Consider the following 26391-nt stretch of genomic DNA (forward strand, 5'->3'; position numbering starts at 1 on the left):
ACAAAAACCCAGGCAGGGCAGAAACTTAGACCCTCCCCCTAACGGTCTCGCCGCAGCTGGCCTCCGGCGGTCTTCGGACTCCAGTTTCCGGCCCTCGCAGGACCACAGTTCCCAGCATGCCCTTAGGGGGGGAAGTCTGTCCTTCTGGATGACTACCAATCCCGGCATGCCATTCGGTACCCCAGTAAATCAGACGGCAGAGTGGGATGACCTCATTGCACATAGGGAATTGTAGTGCACTTAGCCGCAGGCCCGCAGATGGGCGGGGAAAAGCCGGGTCGTTCTCGTCCGCTGAGAATGATTCATAGAGGAGCGTCTGGAGGGAACAGTTCTGTCCGTGAAAGCCCGCTCAAAAGGCTGGGCTCTTCTCTAAGGCTGAGAGACCGAGTAGAGCAAGCAGGGTCTCGGGCCTGACCCCGCCTCAGGCCGCTCGCCGGGCCTCGACCGAGTGCTGGGCCTTGTCGGGGACGGCGGCGAGGCGCCGGTTGCTTGGGGAGCGGTGACGTCGCGGGGTGAAAGTTGAGGGGCGGTGACGTCGGGCCTGCCCGGGCGGAGGCAGGCGGGTTGGAGACTGGAGGGAGGGAGGGAAGGAGGGAAGGAAGGAAGCTGGGAAGGAGCGAGCGAGCGGGGGCGCGAGGCGTTTACCTGGAGGCAGCGGCTTGGGAGCGCAGAGCGGCCGCGGCTCCCCCGCACCTGCGGCCATGGATGAGGAGCGCGCCCTCTACATCGTCCGGGCCGGCGAAGCGGGGGCTATCGAGCGGGTCCTAAGGGATTACAGCGACAAGGTAAAGAGCTCTGGCCCCGGGCGTGCGCTCACGCACCCCCCGGGCCGCCCTCGGGGCTTGCACATAGCATCCCTCCCCACCCCCCTCATTCCGGGGATGCGCGTTGCTTTCCCCCCCGAAAAGGTTTCCGGCTTGGGCATGCGTGTTTGTGCCCCCAGCCTTTCCCATCCGTGCATCCTCATCCCCCCTACCCCAACTCCGGTGCCCACCCCTCTGATTCCTGGTTCGTCAGCTGGTCGCAGGGACCTCTTCTTAAGCGTGCCAGTCACACCCCCAGAATCCATACCTGTTCGTTTTTTTGCCCGGTGCGGCACTCTTGGATGCATAAATGTATGCGAGGCTTCCTCACCTGTATAGCATAAAAATACGCGCTTCTCTGTATAAACCCAGCCCTTGACATGCATAAAACATGTCAGCAACCATAGCAGTTCTTTATATACCTACACCACTGTGCAGTTTTCAAGGTGTTGATATCTCATATATGATCTCATTTGATTCCTCAAAGTGTTTATAGGGTAGATGTTATCATCCTTCCCATTTTATAGATGAGGAAACCGAGGTGCAAAGAACTGAAATCGCCCCCAAGGTCATGGACATATTATGTTGTAAGTGGGTGGAGAATCTAACTCCTAATAATACCTATTATTTGTATCGCATTAACAGCTTTGCTATTCATTATATCCTTTAATCTTGACAGCGATCCTGTGAGGTATTATCAGTGTTTTGCAGTTGAGACTCAAGATGGATTAAGTAACTTGCCCAAGGTCATACTTGGGAGCCAAAATTTCAGCCTAGGTCTTCAAACTGTCCATTTATTGTTCTTTCCACTTTACAACTTTGCAGTGAAATAGTATCTTGTTCTAAATCCCAGTCTCTTCTTTGAATGTGGGACCCGTTAGCTCTCCATTACTTTTCCTTCCAGGAATTTTACATGTTCATTTCAAAAGGTAGCATACCACACCTTTACTAGGTTAGAAGACTATTGTATAGGAATGACTGATTACTCCCTTCTGTGAAAGCACACCCAACACCAAGTCATACCCTAGATGTAACATCTTTCTTCCTTCTCTTAGCCTCAGTGCATGGTTTCCCACTTTGTGTTTGCTCTTTGCCTACTATTGCACTTGCATATAGTCTATATTACTGAGCCGCCAGTATGCCATTTCTGCCCTGTGTGAAAAGGATCCAAAAATAAGGCTTGGTCCTTTTTATGAAAAACTTTTATTTTAATGTTTCTGATAACCCTGTGAGTAGAGGGGTGGTATTCTTACTTTCAAAAATGGTACAATTTAGGATGACAATGTAATCCTAGGTCCACACAGCTAATAAAATATGGAGCAGAGATTTGAGTGGAGGTTGTCCAGGTCCATATTCAGTGCTCTCTCTACAATGCCACTTTCTTTGGAAGGATGCATTGGTTATATTTTATTCATATCTTAGCCCCTTCACTTTCTTTTTTTCATTAATGGAGATTGAACCCAGGGTCCTCTACCGCTGAGCTACATCCTGAACTCTTTTTAATTCTTATTTTGTGACAGGATCTCAGGTAAGTTCCCAGGCTGACCTTGAACTTGGGATCCTCCTGCGTCAGCCTCCCAAATAGCTGGGATTATAGACATCAGCCATTGTGCTCAGCAGTCCCTTCACTTTCTGATGTTTTAGTGTCTGATTTAGGAGAAATTCACTTGATATGTAGGAGTTCATGCTTTGTAGATTATATTCTTTTATCTTGATTTGTTACTGCTTTCCAGAAAAGATAGGAGGCAGCTATAGATTGATTTTCAAAAGATAGAAATAGAATAGAGAACTTGGCTGTTGTGTTGAAACGACTAATGTTTATTTAGCATTTACTGTCTACCAGATACCCAGCAATAAATCGGAACTTTCTTCCATAGAGGAGGGAGGAAGAACAACCTCCAACTGGATCTTATCACGTCATTCAATATTTCTCTTTCCCTTCATGACTAAACTAATTAGACCTCAGATTTGCTTCCTCCAATTTATCTCTTCCTCTCCTTGATCTCTCTCCAGGTTGGTCTCCATTTACCAATCCTGGCCAAGCATTGTCAGAGCTTACGTCCTGGACATCTTCAGCTCCCCCTTTTCACATTGGCAATGTTTTTAAAGTTGTTATTCCCATTGTGTATCATTTAATATGATATTCTTGAAGTGCTTCAGAGGATTCCCAGATACTTGCACTTTTTGGCCAAGCCAACCCTGAGAATGTTCTGACTTGATGTAGAGGGGGTCAGTTAGCTCTTTCAGAAGAAAACTGTCATGTTTAATGCTGATTCTAGTAGGATCAGTATAGTAGGGCTGATTATAGTACAAAGAAAATAGCTGAGCTTCATATTGCAGTGAGGCTTTGCTCCTCTAAGGAAGAGACTTTGGGAGCAGATGAAATGGAAGGGGAAATATGATAACAGTGGTCAGGCAGTAAGAATAGTGGGGTGGAGTGAAACTGCCCAGCTTATGGTGTATTGAGACTGAAACTCTGAGATAGAAGCTGGATACCATGTGCTTCAGTTTCTTTGTCTGGAAAATGGATTTGAGAAATGTTTGGAATAAGAGATGATAATGGAACACTGAGGCATTTAAACAAAAGAGGAATGAATGATGGAAGGAAAGAATGATTAGTTCATTGATTGGAAGAGGAGAGGGGAAATTCTTTGTTACCTTATTTCTCTAATAAAACCAGACCTTTCAAGTGTAGTGGAAGAAAGGTGGGATGTGGCATCAGATAAACCTTCTAATTCTGACTTTGTCATTAATTAGCTTCATGACTATAAAGAAGTTATTTACTTTTTGGTACTGGAGATTGAACCCAGGATGCCTTATCACTGAGCTACATATCCCCAGCACTTTTAATTTTTTATTTTGACACACAGTCTAGCTAAGTTGCTGACATTGGCCATGGACTTACAATCCTCCTTCCAAATCATTGGGATCACAGGTGTGTACTACTGTATCTGGTGTGGATTAAGTTATTTTAGGTCTCCTGTGTCTCAGTTGCCTTATCTGTAAAATAGAGATAATAACATAATTTTCTTACTTTATTGTGAGGATTAAATTAAGTGAAATATAATACCAAAGACTGAGCACAGTACATCCAGGGGGTGTGCACTCAGGATTGTAAGCATAACAATCAAAGTACTCAAGAGATTATGGAGCCAGAGCATAGGCTCTTGAGCCAGACTGCCTGGATGCTGATCATCATTTTATAATAAGTGTAGTCTGGGACAGGTTATTTAGCCTAGCTATGCCTTAGTTTCCTCATCTGTCCAATGAGGATAATGATAGTATCTGTATCACAGGGTTGTTGATAGGCTTAAATGAGTTATATGTGTAAAGCATTTTAGAACAGGGCCTGCCATTGAGGAAGTAACCCTTAATTGTTAGCTTTGAACAGCAAAGGCAAAAACCAAACTTGTGGCACCAAGTTAACAACAATAAGAAATTTAGGGATATATTCCATTTTTTCCCTTTTGCCATGACCCTTGCACTTTATAGTGGGTATCATTAGTGTGGCGTATCTTGTACCATGTTTAGCACAGCAGTTACCTGTTTGACTTCAGGAATCTCTTATTTTCTACTGTGTTACAGAGACACTGATTTCTAACTGTTCTTGTTTTATTCACTAGCCCTTGTTATCTTAGGGAAAGGGAAAAATCTCTCTCTCCCAGAAAGAACTTGCTTATTCATCAAGAGCATGATACATGTTGATTCAGAATAGGAAAATTGGTGGGTTTTTTTTTTTTTAAGTAGGAGCAATTTTTTTTTATTACTCTTCTCAGTCCACCTGTTAACATCTATTGAGTACCTGCAATGTATTATGTGTCATTTTAAGAACTTTCGCATATCATTATATATTATCTCTTATATTAAAAGTTATAAGGGAGATGGCAGTATTCTGTCTCTTTAAATAGAAAACCGAGGTTCTGAGAGACAGTGTAGCTCTACAGGCTCAAGAGGACATAACTAGAAAGTGATAGACTTAGTCTACACATTCCATATCCAGGACTTTCTTTGTAGGGCCAAGTTACCTCTTCCCTGTCCCATGTTTGTTTGTTTGTTCGGGTACCAGGGATTGAACTCAGAGACAGTCAACCCCTGAGCCAATCCGCAGCCCTATTTTGTATTTTATTTAGAGACAGGATGTCATTGAGTTGCTTAGCATCTTTCTGTTGCTGAGGCTGGCTTTGAACTCACAATCCTCCTGCCTCAGCCTCCGAGCTGCTGGGATTACAGGCATGTGCCACTGTGCCCAGCTGTGTTTTTGAACAAAGAAGAAAAAGCCTTTTTTTTTTTTTTCCAGGAGCAGTATACTGCTTCCTTTGGCTATCTTTGAGCCCTAATCACTTCTACTTTAATTATAGAAAGAGCTGTTCATTTGGGTATATATTGCTGTAGTCTAAACTATCCAACCTTCAGTTCCTCCTGTAGGTTTAGCAGAGAGATTTGTTTGCTATCATTATCATCATTATCAACAAAAAACAGCAATCAAGGGCCCTGAGGTACACAGTAAATTAGGATTCCTTGAATCACAGGATTTCATTTATTTATTTATTTAGGTACTGGGGACTAAACCCAGGGTCTCACAAATGCCAAGAATGTGCTCTACCACTGAGATATACCCCAAGCTAGAATTATGATATTTTGATTAAAAGGAATCTCAAAGATAATTAGGTTCAAACTCCTCATTTAATTGGTAAAGAAACTGACTTAGAGTCATCAACTATGATGGGAACTGGAAAGCCATCTGGGTATATAGACTATCCTGTAGCAAGCTTCCAGCAGAATTTGGACATAGGGCAAGTTTATGGCCAAATGAAGAGTAACAGTTAATGAAGGTACTATCAGTAGATGGGTCTCCAAGAGTAGTCCTTATAGAGAGGAAAACTGCACTAATAGCTATGAAGTCTTCATTTATATGCTCAAAGAATCTGATTCCTAGAGACCTAATATTGGGACATTTCTAGAAATATAGCCTCTACATTTCATTTGGATATGTAAATGTTCTGGACCATGTAGGGACTTTTTGGTGCTACTTCTAAGGGTAGCTGATTCTTTGAGTTATTCTTGAGTCTTTGCAGAGGAGTATGTTTAATGGGCTGTTCTTTGTTATATATTGTTCTTATTTCCAGATTTGGTTATGTAATCTATTACTTAGTTTTAGTTCAAGAAGTAGTCTCTGTTCATGAAACACAGCACAACACACACCACCCCAGTTAGGTTTATTCCCTTGTATTTGTACTGTTTGAATATGCCTTTAGAACTTTTTGAAATAATTCCTAGTTCTCTAATAAGTCAATATTTGATCAGACACCGTATCAAGCCATGTAGTAAAAACAGTAGGGCCATTTGATAAACATCTGCCATGTGCAAGGTGCCATACATAAAAATAAGGAAAATCTGGTGGTGGTAAAGTGGAATAAATTGTCCAAGGTCACACTTAGTGGCAGGCCTGAACTCAAACTCAAGGTTGTCTGATGCCTGAGCTTTGTAGAGCCTACTCATACAGTATAAAACCTAACAGGGAAAAAAAAAAAAAAAAAACCTAACAGGAGTCCTCATAACAAGTGTTTTGTGTCACAGAGCTGTCTAGCTTGCTTGATCTCTTGAATGAACAGTGGTTTTACTCTTTCATTTATATTTGACTTATTGCTCCTGTTCCTCTGGAAATTAAGTATATAGAGAAGGTGAGGTGGTTGACTATTGGATAACAGTTCTAGAAAGGTGGTTATAGGTAGGAATACTAGCTCCCTTTCCCCTCATTTTAGCTTTAGACAGGGGAGAGAATAGGGTTAGAGGTACTGAATATGTTAGGTGTGATCCAAATTGGATAAAAGAAACTAGCCTTATAGAAGCCAACATCTGTTGGATCCAGATAATCTTAGAGGGTTGAGCTTCTGAATTGATTAGTACATTGAGTTCAATTTGTAATGCCTCACATACCAATATATTTTCTAATTAAATTAGCCCTCATGCTGGTTAGACGAAGCTTTTTAAAGCTTTTTTTCCCTTTTTAAAAATGTTGAGGTTTTATGATAGGATTAGCCTTGCATTTGAAATGCAACAGAAAAATCGGCCCTTGGGTATTATTCTAAATTACCACCTAAAAAGATTAATTCTACATAGGAACTATTTAAAAGATACTTTTTTTATAACTTAATGGGTATCTTTCCAAAAGTCAATTTCTTTTTTATTGAAATAAAATCCAAAATAAATAAATCCTATAAATCCCAAAACAGTTTATGAGAACCATAATATATTAACTAGGTACATTTATTTCAGATAATTTACAAAATTAATATTTTATGTAGAATGGCAAAAAAATAAGCCTTCTTGGTTTCTAAGTAGGATTATTTGTTTTGAACATTTGTTTTGAACCTTTACTGAGCTTCTGTTTACAACTTAAGCCTGATGTCTGCTGCTTCCTTATCTTTAATATTAGTTTTTAACTAAACCTCAGGTCTATAAATTCCTAAGTATAGTCCTCAGATTTACAACATGTTCTTTCTCCCTTCCATTTTTTCTTCCTTGTTTATTCATTCATTCTTCATCCTTCATTTATTTATTTACTTATTTATTTTGTGGTACTGGGAATTAATTGAATCTAGGGGTGCTTTACCACTAAGCCTCATCCCTGACCCTTTTTATTTTTATTTTGAGATAGGGTCTTGCTAAGTTACCCAAACTAGCCTCAAACTGCTTCAGTCCCCCAAGTAGCTGGGATTGCAGGAGTGCACCACCACGCCTGATATTTATCCTTTATTTAAAAAATTTATCTTTTTTATTATGAAAAGAATTTTCCAACGATGAGTCTTTTTAAAATTTGCTATGTAATATTTTATTAGTTTGAAATGATATGTTCAATAGAGCATTGTTATACAACATTTTATCGGTCTCTTGTGGTTTTTCAGGTTGACTGTTTTCTTTCACAGTATTAAAAAACATTGCAGTGAATATGCCTACATACAAAATTTTTCTCTCCTGGATGATTTCATTACGATGAATTCTTGGGAGTAGGAGTTCTAGGTCAAAGGGAATAAATATTTTTATGGTTTCTAATATGTGTTGCCAAATCACTTGCCCTTTTAGGGTTTGTAAAGGGTTTGTGTCAGTTTATACTGCCACCGGCAATACCATGCCTGGATGGTGTCCATTCTGATGCCCATTCTGATGCCCGTTCTCCACATGGCTTTATGTCCTCAGTCTTCAGTCTAGCCTGTGAGCTACTGCCTGAAGTACTCTTCCAGAATTCTGCTTCCCTTAATTCTCTGGTACCTATCTGCTATTTCAGGTGATGAAATTTTTAAATCCATGCCCTTACCAACTGACTTCATCTGTTTTAATTATTTTGCATCCATATTTGAGGCAGCCTCCTTGAGCTTTCTTCAAATGGTTCATATCTTTTTACCTCTTGGCTTCCTTCTAACCATTTCTTATACTCAGAACTGCTTCTCTGCCAACATTTCTCCATCTCATTTGATTTCAAAGTTGCTTCTTCTACAAAACTGTCAATACAGAAATACCTGTGGTGATCTATCTTTATTACTTAATATGCTTAACTCTTGGTGGGTTGCCAGTATGTATATGTCAATGTGGCCAAGGAGAGAAATACAAAGGAAAAGTAGAGGGATGTTTAGAGTTGTTTTTTGTTTGTTTGTTTTATTTAAAGGAGGGCTTAGGATTCATAAGTGCACATATTTATTTATATATATATGATGACTGAAACTTGAGAGGAAAATGAGGAATTCTGTACTCTATTTCTTTGATACCCACTTTTCTGTGGTTAAGTCAGTTTGTTCTATCCTCCATTCTCTCCTACTCAGTTCCAAAGTGGAAAATAAGAGCATTGCCAGTCATTTCAGGAGAATCTTAGCATTCTCTTCCCTTTCAGTTATTTTTACTCAATATCATTGGCATCATCATCATTATTACCCTAATATTTACTGGAAATTTACTGTGTGCCAGGCACTGAGATAGTATTTTATATGCCTTAGCTCTTTGAACTCTCACTCTTAACCTGTGAACCTACCCTCTGTTTCCAGATGAGAAACCTAGTCAGTTTACTTGCTCAGTGTCACAACTTGTAAGTGGTGGAGCCATGATCCATGATTTAAACTCTTATTCTTACAGAATTACTTTTCTAAAATATTGTGTCCTTAAAATTTTCTGAAGATTTATTGCATATGAGAAAGGAAATACAGTTTCCTCTGCAACACTGTCAATCTCTGTTCAATCTACTTTTTCATTCTCATTTTTTTCATCCCCTAACATGTGTCCTGTGTTCTGGCCTCAGAGCTGCTTGTTTCATGAATATATCATAGTGTTTCACACATCTGAGTCTTTGTATTTGTCCATAGGATGCTCTCCACTTGCCCCCTGGCAAATTCCCATTTATCCTTCCAGAAACAGCTCACATGCTCTATGCTTTGTTCGAGTATTTCAATTTTCCTGGGAAATTAGTAACTTGGTTCTCTGTACTCCTTTGTGTATATTTCTGCTACAGTCTTTCACACTGCTTTATAATTATTTGCTTACATGCCTGTCTCTTCCTTAATAAGATATTGAGATAGGGGAAAGCAACTTTTTAGAGGGATATTATTTCCTGTATTTTTAAACATAGCCTAAGTTTAAAATCTGTGTATTTAAAATAATATTGTTTCTTTTTTTTTCCCTCCTCAGCATAGGGCTACTTTCAAATTTGAATCAACAGATGAAGATAAGAGAAAGGTAAGCCTTGATGTTACTCTGTGTGTGAGTGTGTGTGTGTGTGTGTGTGTGTGTGTGTGTGTGTGTGTTATTCCTGGACATTTTAAACAGTGGAATTATTTTCAGTTGATTATTAGTACTTAGTTTCTTTGGTTTGTTTTGTAGGAACCCTGCAGGTGAAGAAAGATAGACGCCTAATTTAGTTAACACACAACTTCCTTCTGCTTCATCCCTACAGGACCATTAGACTTGCAAAAATCAGGGGCATGGGAATGTTATGGTAGGGAGCCTTTTGGGGGGATCCTTTCCCTAGATTTCCTCACTGCCAAAGGTTGCCTTTGTTTGGTGGCAGTACTTCAGGTTTCCAAAATTTCTTACTAATGTAAAGCTTGGCTGGGATGGGTTAGGTTTTAGTAATGCAGCACCAGAAGCTCAACCACATATCTTTCCCCTTACTGGCAGTTATGTATGTTGTTAGCAATTTTCTGTGTCACTGGCTTCATGGGCATAGGGGAAGATGAAGTCAAGAAACTCTAGGAGTTATTCCAAGAAAGGGTGCATCAGAGATATGACCATGCAGGATATGCCTGCCTTTTGGGGTTGCCTGTTGTTGCTTTACTTTGTTGGTTAAAGCATGATGCTGATGAGGATAAACTCACTAATTTTGCTGGGCTCCATACATCTGTCCTGCTTTCAAAAATACCAGAATCAGATAAAATAGCTTAAATCTTTTTTTTTTTCCTTGAGCCATATCCCTAGCCCTTTTTATTTTTTATTTTGAGACAGGGTCTCACTAAATTGCTTAGGGCTTGGCTAAGTTGCTGAGGCTGGCTTTGAACTTGTGATTCTCTTGCCTCAGCTTTCTGAGCCACTGGGATAACAGGTGTGCACCACTGTGCCTGGCCAAAAAAAAAAAAAAAAAAAAAGGCTTAAATTTAGTACTTTGCTGATAGACAAATTCAGGGGAATGGAGCAGGTGTCACAGGTCTAGAAGTCTAGACAGGGGATTTGGATATGGGGAGGAAGGCCAGGTGCCAAAAACTTCCCTGTGAGCTGTAGGTACTGGGATATTTGCTTAGTGCTTCCCAGGCTTCCGCGCACATTTTCCATGAGCTCTTCTAGTCACTCTGATTTGCTTGCACCAGGACAGTTGAATACCTGACAGCCTGAGTGTGAGAATAAAGGTCAACAAAGTGTCATGCTTAACACCCTGAACCTCACTGTGGAAGCAAATTTCTGATGCTATTGAGAGAAAACAAGAAGATGGAATTATTTTCAGGTAGAGGACAGTCCTCTCTTTCCCTCACTCCTGACACATGAAGAGTTCTTTAACATGGAGGGCAATCTTGGGGTGTTTTCCTGAAAGACATTTTAGAAATAGAATGTGTCACTCCATGGGCCCGCTGTCTCATGTCAGTGGAAAATTCTGCTGCCTGTAGATATGAGACTCTTATTAGAGGAACAAGGTATTACAGGCATTGTCTCCCGATGGAAAATTATTACATCAATACATATTTATGTTATAAAAGCAATCTAGTTCTTCCCTGGTACCAGATTGATACCACCTTGAAATCATCTTTTCATTCACCTGTATCCCCACATCTAACATGTGTATCTATCTAATTTTACCTCCTAAGATTTCTTCAGTCCATTTTCCCTTAATCCTTACCCTGAGACTGTCATCTGGATTACTGCATCAGTTTTCTAACTGTTCTTTCATTTTCCAGTTACTTGCTTTTCCAGCTGATTGTCAATAAGTCTAAAATAGCAATTTGACCATGTCATTCTCAGCCTTAAAACCCTTTAGTTAACTTTTGCCTATAGAATAAAATTCCATCTTCTTAATGTGACATAGTAGATGCTCAGTCATCTGATCTTTGTTTCTGCAGCCTGTATTTTCTCACTTTCTTGTATTTTATGTTTTAGCCATATAAGATATTTGCAGTGACATACACATACGTATCTCTTCCATTTTTTCCTTCTACTTTTGCATGTGTTGTTTTCAACTTAGAGTGCCCTCTTCTTTGTGTTTACCTCTTTTCCTTTTGACTAACTAGTTAATTCCTCCTCATCTTAGAGGCACCTCCTTCAGCAGTCCTCCTCCAGCATTTCAGTTAGGATAAAGTTCCCCCCTTCAATGTTCCCATAACAGTTTATGTACGTCTCTTATGCTTAATATTTATATCTTATCATTATATTTCTGTGCCTTTCATTGTTAGATCATGAGGATACCTGATGATGGATACTGTTATTTACCATTATATCCTTGGCATCTGGAGTACCCATCATATTATAAGCACTCAAAAAGTATTGAATGAGTGATCATGGAGTGTAAATTTTAGAGACTAAAGGAGACTTTCTTTTGGATTTGAACAACGTAAATAAGACAGAGAATACCTTTAAAAATGGGGATTTCTCAATTAGAAATGTGCTTTTGGGTAGTTTTAGTCCTACTCTGTCCAACCCTTTTATCTACTGAATCAGAATTTAGGGAGTGGTCTATGGTATGTGTATTTTTATAGTCTTCAGAAAATAAATGCTCATACATTTGATGTGAGTGCAAAGTGGCATGGTGTCTGTGGAAGATGAGCTGGCAATATCTATCAAAATTACAGATGCCTTTTACCCTTTGACCATAGAGTGTCACTCAATATTCTGTGTACAGATTGAACCCAAAGTTATTCATTGAAACAGTGTACATAAAAGCAAAAGATTGGAAACAACTAAGCATCCAGCAATTAGAGAATATTTGAAGAAACTGGCAAATTTACATAATGAAATACTATGATATAGTAAAGAGGGGAAAATCCTGTTATGTGCTAATGGAAGAGTTAATGGGGGAAAAAAGAAGGTATTAGAATGTATTGTTCGGGCTGGGGATGTGGCTCAAGCGTAGCGCGCTCGCCTGGCATGCATGCGGCCTGGGTTCGATCCTCAGCACCACATACAAACAATATGTTGTGTCCTCCGAAAACTAAAAAAAAAATAAATATTAAAAATTTCCCTCTCTCTTTCTCTCTCTCTTTCTCTTTAAAAAAAAAAAAGAATGTATTGTTTGACAAATTCATGATGGGAATTCAGCCTAGGAAGGAGGCTGTGACATGTTTACTTGGGAAAATCTATACTACACATACAGATTCATAGTGCTATAGGAATCTGACTTTCGAATCTTCAGTATTACTTTCACTGGTCAAAATCAGCACATTCAGAAGAGCTTCCCTCACCTTATGTAAATTTTAGTAGAGGGAGAGAAATTTCCCACACAGTTGTTAATAAAGCATGTTGTTTATTTCCTGTAGGGTAGTAGAAAAACCTTACATTTTTCCAAGCACTCTTGTTCCTCAGTATCTACGTGGGTTTGTTCCTGCCTACCAAAATCTCCAGGTGCTCAAGTCCTTTATATAAAAGGGTGTAGTATTTGCATATGATGTATGTACATCCTTCCTTAAGCTTTTACTAGTACAATGTAAATGCATGTAAATACTTGTTATATATTACTGTTTAGGGAACAATGAAAAAAAGTCTACATGTTCTGTACAGATGCAATTATTTTCCTAATGTATTTGATCTGGATGTTGGTTGAATCTGCAGGTATAGAGATCTTTATTAACTTTTAGATATCTGGAGAGAGTAATTTCTGTAGTATTGCTAACTTTGGTTATAGTGTGTAGATTTCTGCTTCCTGGGAGATCTGTTATAAACAAGTGTCATTAGGGACTTCACTAGGTAATCTTCATTAATGGAAAAACATGGGCAAACAAATCTGTTTAAGTCTCCAAGGGCTAAAACCATTATTGACTCCTTCATGCCTAAAACTCTTTTTAGATTTTTACATCAAAACTATTGGGCAGTTGGAAAAGATTACACCCAACAGCATTATAAGTTATTAAAGCAGAGACTCATAGAGTATTGCCATTTATCTACATTAAACCCAATTGAAAATAAAATTTACTGCACAATTTATTTTGCTGTCTTAGTTCTCCTTTTCTCTTTCCTAAATGTGTTTCTGGAGTCTTTTGCCAGAAACCACTTGGTAACAGCACCATCCCTCTCAAAAGTATGGTGCTGTCTCTGAAAAATATTTAAAAGAAAAAAAATATTTAAAAGAAAAAAAAAGTAGTAGTGTAAGGGAACAGTGCTCTTCAGAAAAATAAAACCTGATTATATGAGCTTTTCAGGATATGGTTATAAATGAATGGTCCTTAGACTCAGTTCCTGATTCTTAGTAGTGTTCTGCATTTTAAGAAAGTTTTGCTTCTCAGCAGTAGTACCTGTAAGATGAGAATATTCCTATTTTATGGATAAGAAAACTGAGGTTCACATGATGACAACTTGCTAATGCTCACACCACTAGGAAGTGGCGGAGCCTCAAACAGAAAACAGATTTTTCTCACTGTTCTGTGCTTTCTTTTCACTACTTACCACTGTATAGCTTCCTCTTATTATCATTTGAGGTATATTTCAGAAGATTTAAAATTATGATCCATTACCTTGTTTTATCTTTTATTTCACAGCTTGAGACACTACTTGGGCAACTAGATAGAATGGAAATTGGCAAAAGAAATTAGAAACTGAGAGTACTTAAATTTTTCACAAGCAGTAAAGGCAGTTACAACTTCTAACGTTTGAGCATATTATGCAAATAGTTTCCATTGCATGTGGATCATTGTATATTTAGATATAAGCACCTGTGTTTATTGAAGCATTTGCTTTACATTTTCTAGCTAAATTGGTAGACTGTGATTACCTGCTAGCACATAAACAAATGTGTCATGCAAATATGTAGGGTGGAGGAGGAAAATTATTGAATAATCTGAAAATGCACCTCTTGAGGAAATGAAAGCCCAAGACCTCAAACCAATAAAAAGTACTAATTGCAAAAGTTGAAAAAGATGTCATAAAATAAGTAAAAGCTTGCAGCTCTTTAACCTGTAAGATAAGAATGAAGCCTTATCAAATGTGGAAATACTTGTTGTCTGAGACAAATCTTGGTGAATATAGTAAGTTTCCTCTGAAGAGTAAAGTTTAAAATTGCTAGGTTTTGTGCATATTTCATTACTTCACACTCACATAGGTAAGCCCATATTTCTGCTAAGACATGAGGTAATTGCCAAATTGATTGTGAGCTCATTGAGGACAAGAATTCTGGATTACTTATCTTTATATCTTCACTCCTACCACTGCACGTGACATAGAATAGTTACATACAGTAGATGCCTACTAAATGATTGTAGGGAACTTGGAGATTGAAGGAGGCCAGAATTCTTGTGATTGTTACAAGTTGTTTGGTTTTGTGTCTTTGATTCTCTTTTAACTATACAGCAGAATCTTAAAGCACACCTTCACAATGTTGCTTACTGAGAAAGTAGGATTCAAAAGTATGCATATGTTATGATCATAACCATATAAAACTATTGAAAACTATACAAAGAAACGATATGGGGCTGTGGCTCAGTGGCAGACTACCTGCTTCGCACATGTGAGGCACTGGGTTCAATCCTCAGTATCACATAAAAATAAACAAACAAAATAAAGATAAAAAAATAAATGACTACAAGGAAATTCACTAAGTGGCACTACTAGAATACTGTTACTGTGGGTTATTTTTTTTGTTCCCTTTTCTGTATTTTAAACTTTTTTGTTATAACAGACTATAACAATTTAAGAAGAATAATTTTATAAGAATCTAATATTGCTATATATTATTTTATAATAGTGTTATTTGAGATGTAAGCCAAGAACAATATTTTCTTTTCTTAAAATTATATATTTTCCTCTAAAATTGAACCTTCTTGATTACTGTACATATTTCTTTTGAGGTATATAAAAATGCTGTTAGGTTTAGGATAGTATTAGTTACAGAGCCAGTTTATGACATGAAATGAATGTATATTAATATAAATGTCCATTTTGCCATTTTTTCTTTTCATTCCCCACCCCCAGATATATTTGGCATATTAGAGATTTCTGTAGTCCATAATTTTTTAAAAAATAATTCCTGTAAGCCAGGTCCTGTGTTGGGCCTAGGTTCCTAAACTGGCTATTTGCATATAATGTTTGATTTGGCACTTTCTCTTACAGATACATGAAAATTGCCATTGTAGATGATAGAAAATGAATGGGCTGTATTAAATTCTTCTGAGAAAAATGTGCCAATATAGAACCATATATCCTTGACTGTGAATCTGTGCTTGGGAATAGCTTGAGGCATGGATGCTTTTTCTGAAGGTCCTTTATACTTATTTCTGTCATCTGAAATTTCCAAACTCTAATTTTTACTAAAACAAAATAAGCTTTCTCTCTTGCAGATATGGCTTAAATTTTATTTGATGGCTTTACCTAGGGGGGTGTTTTGATACATGATATATGTATAGTTCTTACTTTGAAACCAACAGCTTCAAAGATAATTTATCTTGATTTCTTTAAAGAGTATACTATACCAAAAGAACATCTAAACTTTTTAATTTTTAAAAGTTTCTGTCTAGCTGGAATCTGTCACAAAACTTGACTTGGAAAGGCTGAGTTATATCTTAGGGTAGGATGAATGCCTCACGGTAGTTCAAATAAAATAATTTTAAATTTCATTTCAAACTCCACTTCTCATTTTAGATGTTATGCCAAGGCATTGAAAGACACTAAACCTAAGGGGAAATGACGGAATAGCTCTTCTGATGTCGTAGGCCATAGGTGTGGCAGTCTGTACATGACTTGTAGATCACTTTTTGGGTTTTCTGTCTGGGGCAATAAGAATACTATCTTTAATGTGTACTTTAGAGCCCCAGATGCATTGTGTCATATAAAAATTTCATTAATAAGTTCATCTTCCAGCCATAACAATGTATGGAGTTCTGCATGCCTGCTTTCCAATAATGAAATTATTATTTCATTTTTTTAGTTGTCAGTGGATCTTTATTTATTTATATGCAGTGCCGAGAATTGAACCTAGTGCTTTACACATGCTAGGCAAGCACTCTATCACTGAGCTACATTTCCAGACCTGGCAAAAATTATTTTTAAAAACAATTATTTTAAGTCTTTGGAAATAATCCCAATGGTATAAAGTCAGTTAAATAAACATTTATTCAAGAAAATCTAAAACTTAGTAAGAAAAGTGAAAGACTGGTATTTGAAATGCCACCTGCCCCCTCATTTTCCTCTTTCAGTTAAAATGGAAACTCTTCTCCAGAATGGAGCAGTGAAGAACATAGAGTTCTCTCTTCCCCCGTTGCTCAGCTGGAGAACTGTCTTCCTGGGAGGGACAATTCTCATTCTATTTCCAGCTACCTGTTTCTGAGACCTCTTAGCTTCCATCTAACCCCTGCCCATGGAGTAGAGGCTGTACCTTAAGTATGACACTGCTGAGAAGAGTAAGGCCACAGTTGTGCTTATCCTGGCTGGTGGGACATGGTTCTACCCCAGGAAAGCAAACCAAGAGACCTGGGGCTACTGCACACCTACCTCAACTGAACTCTCAACTTTTAAAGTAGGTGTGTCACTCAGAAGCATTCCATTGTCTCTACCTCCAGCATCAAAGGCAGGGCTCAGAAATTTTGCTCAGTGGGAGAAGCAGGCTTTGCAACAGAGAGGCATGAATGCTGTCAGTTACACTGACTTGTGTAGTGGAGTGTGGAGAAGTCATGCCTAAGGGCTGTGAAAGGCTGTTGGGGGTAGATTGACAGATTCATTAGAAATACAGGTTAATCTAAAGGCCAACTATTTGTTAGAGAGAAAGGAGGGGAAGGATAGCTGGAAAGAACTTTTGTGGTGGAAACAAATTTCAAGTAACTTTAGGAATTGTCTATTCAAAAGAGCTCCAATGGATTAGTTCAGTTTGTTGAGTAGTTTTTGTCCCAGGACAGTGTAGAAAATAATAGGTCAGTCAACCAGCAACTAGAACAGCACCTGAGTGTGGTCAAGAAAAGAGAAAGTCAAAGGGATACTTGTCAAAGACACTGTCATACCAAAGTTCCTGGGCATATCCAAGGGTGTACCCACTAAGGTGCACCATCAGGGCTTCACACTGAGAGGAGAGATGGGAGAGAATAAACTTCACTGAAATTATTCAGCCAGTCATTAAACAAATAAGCAAATAACTATAGCAAGTCCTAGACCAGGGGAAAAGGAGAGTTGACCAGAAATTAGAGTTGCTATAATATATAAAATGTCATCACCTCCAAATTATGAGATGGAAAGGAACAGAAAAGAATGACCCATAGATGGAAAAAAAAGCAGGCAAAAGAAACTGCCTATGAGAGTGACCAGATGTAGGACTTAACAAAAACTTCAGCAATAGAAGATGTGATAACAATGCCAGATCAAGTGAAGAAAAACAATACAGAGAAAGGAGAGTTTTTTTTTTTTTTAAGTCAAATGGACATTCTGTAGTTGAAAAAGAAAAGTTAACTACAATAACAAATAAAAATTCACTAAAGGAACTGAACGGTAAATAGGAACTGGGAAAAGGAAAAATAAAGAGACTTGAAGTTAGCTCAGTAGAGAGTAGGCAAAATGAAAAACAGGAAAAAAGAATAAAGTGAAGACAGCCTCAGAGAAATGTGGGACAGTATTTTTTCACAGCAGTATATGCACAATATGAGTTCCAGGAGGAGAAAGGGAAAGGAAAAGAAAACATTTGAAGAAATCATGGCTGAAAACTCCCCAAATTTGTTGGAAATCTACTTCAGGAAGTTTGTTGAACACATAGAGATTCACAGAAGGATACATCAGTTAAAATGCTAGAAGATAAAGACAAGGAGAAAATCTTGAAAACAGCAAGAGAAAAATGACTCATCATTTACAAGGGAACCTCAGTAATACGTGGACCAGAAAAGTGCCCAAAGTAAAAACCTGATCCATGAATCCTGCACCCAGCAAAACTGTTTTAGCAATTCAGGGAGAATAAAGACATTTCTAGGTTTCAAAAAGACAAAACAAAACAAAAATGGAGTTTGTTGCTAGCTGACCCATCTTATCAGAAGTACTAAAACAAGTTCTTGAGATTGAAAGCAAGTGACTCCAAAGGCAATTTGAATCCATGGGGGGGGGGGGAATAAAGAGCATGAGTAAAGGTAATTAAACAAAGTGACTCCAGAAGGAAACTAGAATTCACAAGTACAAATCAATAGAACCAGAAATGATAAAGACAAAGGCTAATACAACAAAAGCTCTTAAGTATGTTCTTCTTCTCTTCCCTTAGATTCTTTCATAGAATTATATAAAGTAATAATTATAGTAATATACTATTGTGTTCGCAACGTATATGTACATACATATATGTATATATAAAATATGAGTAACAATAATACTACGAAGAGAAAAGGAAGAGTGCTGTATAGAAACACCATTTCTATATCCCAAAGGAATTAACAGTATAAATCTGGAGCAAATTGTGATAAGATGTATATACTAAGCCCTAAGGACATAATTCAGGCTCAAACCTTGAAATCTATTAAACATTGTTGAAAGAAATTAAAATCTAAGTGAGAAAACATACCATGTGCATGGATTGGAAGACTTACTATTGCTAAACTGTTGGTATTCTTCACAGTGATCCACAGATTCAGTACAATCCCTTTTGGAATCCCAAGTAGCTTCTTTGTAGAAATCAATAATCCAGTTCTAAATTCATGTGAAATTGCCACAGGCACAGAATATCCAAAACAAAACTTAAATAAAACAAAACTTAAATAACTCAAGTTTTCAGTTCTAAAACATATTATAGAGCAATGTTAAGCAAGACAGAACTCACATGAGGATGAATATATAGCTGTTAACAAATGTGATATGACACCTAGGTAGCCATATGTAGAAGAACACATATGAATCCTTACCTCATACCATATTAAAAAAAAAAAGGTGGATCAAAGATCCAAATATAAGAGGTAAAGTCATAAAACTTTCAGGAGAAAACAAGTAATTTTCATATCCCCAGATTTTTTGACACGAATTTTTATAGATAATACCAAAAGCCTGAACAAAAGGAAAAATAGATAAATTGGACTTTCCAAAGCTAAAAAAATCCGTGCCTCAAAGGATGATTTATATATATATATATACACACACACACACACACACACATACACACACACACACACACACACACACATATATATATGCATATATCTCCCACAGAATGGAATGAAATATTTGCAAATCATGTATTTGATGAGATTTATATCTAGAGTATATAAAGAACTCAATAAAAAGAAAACTGAACTTAAAAATGGGCAAAAAATCTGAATAAACATGTTTCCAAAGAAGTTATTCAGATGCTCAAAAGATACTTGACATTAGTTATCAGGGAAAGGCAAATCAAAACCACCATTAAATAGGAGTTCACACATATGACGATGGCTAAAATAAAAGAGTAAGATAGTAAGAAATGATAACAAATGTAAACAAGAATATGGAAAAAGCAAAATCTTCATATACTGCTGGTGAGTGTAAAATTGTGTAGCCACCTTAGAAAATAATCTGGCAGTTAAAAGGTTAAACAATTAACATAATTTAACAGTTGTACTCTGGATATCAATTTGCTACAATAGATTTATTGTAAATGAAAATGGGACTATATGTCTGTACAAAAACTTGTACACAAATGTTCACTACAGCATTATTTATAATAGCCAAAAGGTAGAAACAACCAAAATGTTCATCAGCTGGTAAACAGATAAAATATGTTATATATTCATATAGTGAAATATTATTTGATTATAAAAGGAAATAAAATAACTTATAAGAGGCAGATGGACCTTGAAAACATTATTGTTAGTGAAGGAAGCCAGTCATAAAAAGCCCACGTATTTTATGATTCCATTAATGTGAAATGTCTAGAATAGCAGATCAGTGATAAAAAGTAGATTAGTGATTGCCAGGGGTTAGTGGAAGAGGGGAATCAGGACTTACTGCCGGTTGGTATTGGGTTTCTTTGGGGAGTGATGAGACTTATCTAAAATTAGATGCCAGTGATATTTGCATACATGTGAATATGTATAATAAATATAGATGGATATGTACTTCAGTAGGGTGAACTTTTTGGTATGTGAATTATTTTGATGAAGCTCTTTTAAAAATAAATACTAATAGATAACATACACTATATGCTCATCACTATTCCAAGCACTGCATAAATATGAACACATTTAGTTCTCACAGCAAAGCTATAAAGTAGATATTGTTGTTTTGCTTATTTTACTGGTGAGGAAACAGGCACACAGAGAAATAACTTGCCTAAACTAGTGAAGTAGGAGACCTTGATTCAAGTCTTGGCAGTCTGGCTTCATAGCCCATGTGTTTCACCACATTGCCACTCATTAATAATTGGATTGACCCATTGTGTAGCTTATGAATTGATTCTATTCATTTTCTAATTTTAGTCCAAAATTTGAGATTTGATGCAGAGCATAGACAAAGCTTTGACAATGAACTAATTATCAGCATTGACAGGAAACAGAAAAATGCTTTCCAGTGTAAGTGACTGAACAGGGTAACTAGTAAAGATGTCTATGTCAGCTCTTCCCACAGACAGTATAGTATTTGACCTGTAGAACTTTGCTGTGTTATAGATGTTGTTTAGATGCCTCCGATTTATTTTTATTTTTTGCCAAGGTTTCTTTTTCTCTAGTTAGCTTTTTTCCTGCCTTAAAAATGTTGATCACACATGCTAAGGAAAATGGAAATTTCACACATTTTCAATTAATGGAAAATTCAGAGTTATGATAGACTGACCAGCCATTACCAGTGTTTCCAACTTTTCCATTTATAGGTGAAAACTTGAGAGATTAACTTACCCAAGTTCACAATGAGTTGGAGAGCTGGGACTCAAACCAGGTCTTAGGTCTCCTTTCTTTCTTTCTTTCAGTGATCATCTTTGCAGGGCTGATCCTCAGGGAGCTCACAGCTCAGCAAGGGAATCAGAATATCTCCAGTACAGCAATTCCTTCTCAGAAATGCTAGCATTAAGGATCATCACACTCTGACTGAATACTTTGAGTAATGAGAAGCTCACAGCAGCCACTCTGCTTTGGATAGCTTCATTTAGAAAGCTGTACTTAACATGAACTTTAAATCTGCTTTGATTAATTCTCCTGGCTTACCCATATTTTTCTCTACTTCTGTTCTTATTGTTCACCATTTGACTTACCTTTATATCTCCTTCCTGCCAATCAGTTTCTCAGTTTTTTCTAACTGAGATTGTCTAACACATTCCTCAAGAAGCTTTTTTCCTGGCTAAATTTCCTTATAGTTTATTCCTCCAACCATTTAATACACAACTTAAATTGCTGTTTATTGAAAGATATTTGGCATTCCTTATTCATTTACATGAGTTCACTCTACTATTATGGATTATTTGAGCCACGTTCTTTTATAGCTCATTAACCCAAAATAGATGTCACTTAGTAATTTCTCTTAAGTAATTTGTTTGCACTGAATTTTTAAATTGGGAACATTTTTAGTTGTATGCTTGTATTAGGGCTCTGTACTTAGTATTGGATACTATAAAATCTAAATAGTATAGAATCTGTAGAATATTAAATGGCCTTGCCATTAAAAGGAAAATACATGTTAAAAACTTTCCAGCTGTTTTTTGGCAGTATAGAATATGCCTGGCAGTATTTCTTGATTTATTTCTTCATCTGAGTGTCCTTATGATATAATGTGCCTTCTCCTAGCCAGAAAAAAACTTCTAGACTAGAAGTTTTAAAATGTCATCTCATTTTATAATTATAAGCCATAGTTATTATCCCTAATTTTAGAGATAAGGAAATGACTCTCAAGTGACTTCCAGAAATTTGCCCAAGATCACATAACCACAAGGGGCAGAGCTAGTGTTTGAATGCAGGTGTTTCCTTTATTTCAATTGTACTGTTTCCCATTAAATAAATATAAGATGCCTATACCTTAATGTTCTCTCAGCAGCTGTCTATATTAAATAATTTCATTAAGCCTGTGACATAGATCGACTTCTGTCTTACAGATGAGAAAATCCAGCTTCAGAACAATTAAGTAAATTGCTGTAGATCCAAGTTCAGAAAATAGTAGAAATATGAACTCGAAAGAACCCAAATATTCTTTCTGCTTTTTCTGCTATACAGTTGGCTTTCCATATCTGGATTTTACATCCAGCTTCAGAACAATTAAGTAAATTGCTGTAGATCCAAATTCAGAAAATACTAGAAATATGAACTCGAAAGAACCCAAATATTCTTTCTGCTTTTTCTGCTATACAGTTGGCTTTCCGTATCTGGATTTTACATTTACCACTTCAATCATCTACAGATAAATATATTAGAAGAAAAATTATACTAATTATTTGTGGATTCTTTTCCTTACTATTCTCTAAACCATATATTATAACAACTATGTAGCACATACATCGCATCAGGCGTTATAAGTAATCTAGAGATGGTTTATAGTATGTAGAAAGATATGCATAGGTTATATGAAAATACTGTAGCATTTTATGTAAGGAACTTGAGTATCCCTGGATTTGGGTATCTCTGAGGTAGTCTTGGTACCAATCCCCTGCAGATACCAAGGAATGACTGTACTACTAATGGGTTCCTGTACCTTGGAGACCTCTAATATCACAACACTATCACATTGAGACACCTTAGCTTCCCTTTTGTCCCTGATCTTAGCTGCCTTGATCATCTTCATAACAAAATATGTGTGGCTTAAACAACAGAAACTTATTTCTCACTGGCTGGGAATTCTTAGATCAAGGAGCCCTCAAGGGTAGGTATCATTCCAAGGTGGTTTCTCTTAACTTGTATGCATCTGCCTTCTCCATGTACTCACATGACCTCTTCTCTGAATTACATGCAGAGAAAGTATGTTCTTGGGTGTCTCTTCCTTATAAGGGCACTCATCCCACCAGTTCTGGGCCCCACCCTTATTATGGTCTCCTATAACCCTAATCACCTCCTGAAAGCCCCATCTCCAGATATCATCACAATGGGGGTAGACCTTCAACAGGTAGGAGGTGAACAGGACACATTCAGTCCATAGATCAATTTACCATCAGAATCCCTATCATCTCTACATTCCTAGGCTACTAGAGCAGAGAAGCAGGGAATCAAAGAGAAAGGAACTAGTGCAGAAGAAGTCATTGATTATTGTGGGGTAGATGACAGTGGAGATAAAATAAGAGAGCTCCAAAGAAATGTTTATAGGAAAGATCTTAGTACATTGAAAAAGACTACAAAGACCCATGGGAAGGCTGGGGTTGTGGCTCAGCGGTAGAGCACTTGCCCAGCACGTGCAAGTCCCAGGGTTCAATCCTCAGCACCACATAAAAATAAATAAACAAAATGGAGATATTGTGCCCAACTACAACTAAAAAAATATTAAAAAAAAAAAGATCCATGGACCAATGGTATAGAATAGAGGACACAGAGACTAATCCACAAAGCTACAACTATCTTATATTTGATAAAGGAGCTAAAAACATGCAATGGAGAAAGGATAGCATCTTCAACACATGGTGTTGGGAAAACTGGAAATCCATATGCAACAAAATGAAACTGAATCCCCTACTCTCGCCATGCACAAAAGTCAACTCAAAGTGGATAAAGGAGCTAGATATCAAATCAGAGACTCTCCGTCTGATAGAAGAAAAAGTTGGCTCCGATCTACAGATTGTGGGGACGGGCTCAAAATTCCTTAACAGGACACCCATAGCACAAGAGTTAATAACAAGAATCAACAAATGGGACTTTCTTAAATGGAAAAGTTTTTTCTCAGCAAGAGAAACAATAAGAGAGGTAAATAGGGAGCCCACATCATGGGAACAAATTTTTACTCCTCACACTTCAGATAGAGCCCTAATATCCAGAATATACAAAGAACTCAAAAAATTAAACAATAAGATAACAAATAACCCAATCAGCAAATGGGCCAAGGACATGAACAAACACTTCACAGAAGAGGACATACAATCAATCAACAAGTACATGAAAAAATGCTCACCATCTCTAGCAGTCAAGGAAATGCAAATCAAAACCACCCTAAGATACCACCTCACCCCAGTAAGATTGGCAGCCATGACGAAGTCTAACAACAACGAGTGCTGGCGAGGATGTGGGGAAAAGGGTACTCTTGTACACTGCTGATGGACTGCAAACGGGTGCGGCCAATTTGGAAAGCAGTATGGAGATTCCTGGGAAAGCTGGGAATGGAACCACCATTTGACCCAGCTATTGCCCTTCTCGGACTATTTCCTGAAAACCTTAAAAGAGCACACTACAGGGATACTGCCACATCGATGTTCATAGCAGCACAATTCACAATTGCTAGACCGTGGAATCAACCCAGATGCCCTTCAATAGATGAATGGATAAAAAAAATGTGGCATTTATACACCATGGAGTATTACGCAGCACTAAAAAATGACAAAATCAAGGAATTTGCAGGGAAATGGATGGCACTAGAGCAGATTATGCTTAGTGAAGCTAGCCAATCCCTAAAAAACAAATACCAAATGTCTTCTTTGATATAATGAGAGCAACTAAGAACAGAACAGGGAGGAAGAGCAGGAAGAAAAGATTAACATTAAACAGAGACATGAGGCGGGAGGGAAAGGAAGAAAAAAAGGGAAATCACATGGAAATGGAGGGAGACCCTCATTGTTATACAAAATTATATATAAGAGGTTATGAGGGGAATGGGATAACAAACATGGAGGGAAATGAATTACAGTAGATGGGGTAGAGAGAGAAGACGGGAGGGGAGGGGAGGGGGGATAGTAGAGGATAGGAAAGGTAGCAGAATACAACAGTCACTAATATGGCAGTATGTAAAAATGTGATGTGTAACCGATGTGATTCTGCAATCTGTATTTGGGGTAAAAATGGGAGTTCATAACCCACTTGATTCTAAGGTATGAAATATGATTTGTCAAGAGCTTTGTAATGGTGTGAACAACCAATAAAAAAAAATTAACAGATGTTATGATCATAGTAATGTGCTCTGAAACATAATAAACTGGACCTTTTGTTATTAGAGTTGATATATTTGAATAAACATCAAATATAACTCATTGCACAGCAAAAAAAAAAAAAAAAAAAAAAAAAAAAAAGATCCATGGGATCAGGATCTATGTAAGCCATCAACATGAGGTAAATGTTGTGATAGTGCTCTTTTCCAAACTTGTTAATATACTACATAGTGAAACTACTTACGCTAAGAACTTTCTAATGACTAAATGGGCTCATATGGTAAATTCTAATATTCAACAAATGAACATACTTCTGTATCTGCCAATGTATTAACTTAAAAGACCAAAGTCTCATAAGCAATGTGGAGAAAAAGGCTTTCTGGAAAACAAAGATGTTTAAGTAGTAGGAGAAGCAGAGGTATCTGGTACTGTGTTTTTAGATACCCATTTCTGCCGACAAGAAAGGAAGGTCAACTGATTGGTTTTATAAGCTTTCATTTACACCTAAGTTGTCTCTCTCATCTGCTAATGAATTCTTGATGATGCAACATGTCTTTCTCAGGATTGCTAATGAGTAAAGAAAGTTGAGCCAAACTCATTTAATTATCGTTACTTGGAACTCTTGTGTTTTTGGCAGGATCACCACAATATAAAACATAGCCAGAAGGATTTTGTTACTGAAAAATGTACATGTATAAGAAAGAAAGAGAAGAAATATAAGAAGTGAGATAAAACCTCATTCACAGACCTTTTTATTCATTAAATAAAAGAGGGAATTTTCATTTCCTCCTGTACTATAAGTAGGAAAAATCCTCAAAGTATTTAGATATAATATTAAGCTAAATATATGTGAACCGAGTTGCATAAGTATGTATTTTAAAAAATGTCTCTTTAGCTTTTTACAAAGAAATTCCAAATTGGACCTCCAAAATTCTTTCTCTGACTTTTATG

The 26391-nt window shown here is 37.3% G+C and overlaps 1 protein-coding gene across 8 annotated transcripts in view; it reads left to right on the forward strand.

Moving 5' to 3' along the window:
* Positions 1-210: 210 nt before the first annotated feature.
* RIC8B (RIC8 guanine nucleotide exchange factor B) overlaps positions 211-26391 on the forward strand; it is a 107981-nt gene continuing 81800 nt past the window's right edge. The window contains exons 1-3 of one of the 8 annotated variants that reach the window (XR_014023960.1): positions 211-785; positions 1331-1390; positions 9477-9524. Coding sequence is in view for 4 of the 8 variants with exons in the window: in XM_081309321.1 (XP_081165447.1) it covers positions 702-785; positions 1331-1390; positions 9477-9524 (192 nt within the window). In the remaining 4 variants the exon portion in view is untranslated. The remainder of the gene's footprint in view (positions 786-1330; positions 1391-9476; positions 9525-26391) is intronic. The other 7 variants (XR_014023961.1, XR_014023962.1, XM_081309321.1 and 4 more) reach the window with 7 other exon arrangements.

The sequence above is a fragment of the Spermophilus citellus genome (genome assembly GCF_964194105.1).
Source record: "Spermophilus citellus genome assembly, chromosome: 10".
Taxonomy (NCBI): Eukaryota; Metazoa; Chordata; class Mammalia; order Rodentia; family Sciuridae; genus Spermophilus; species Spermophilus citellus.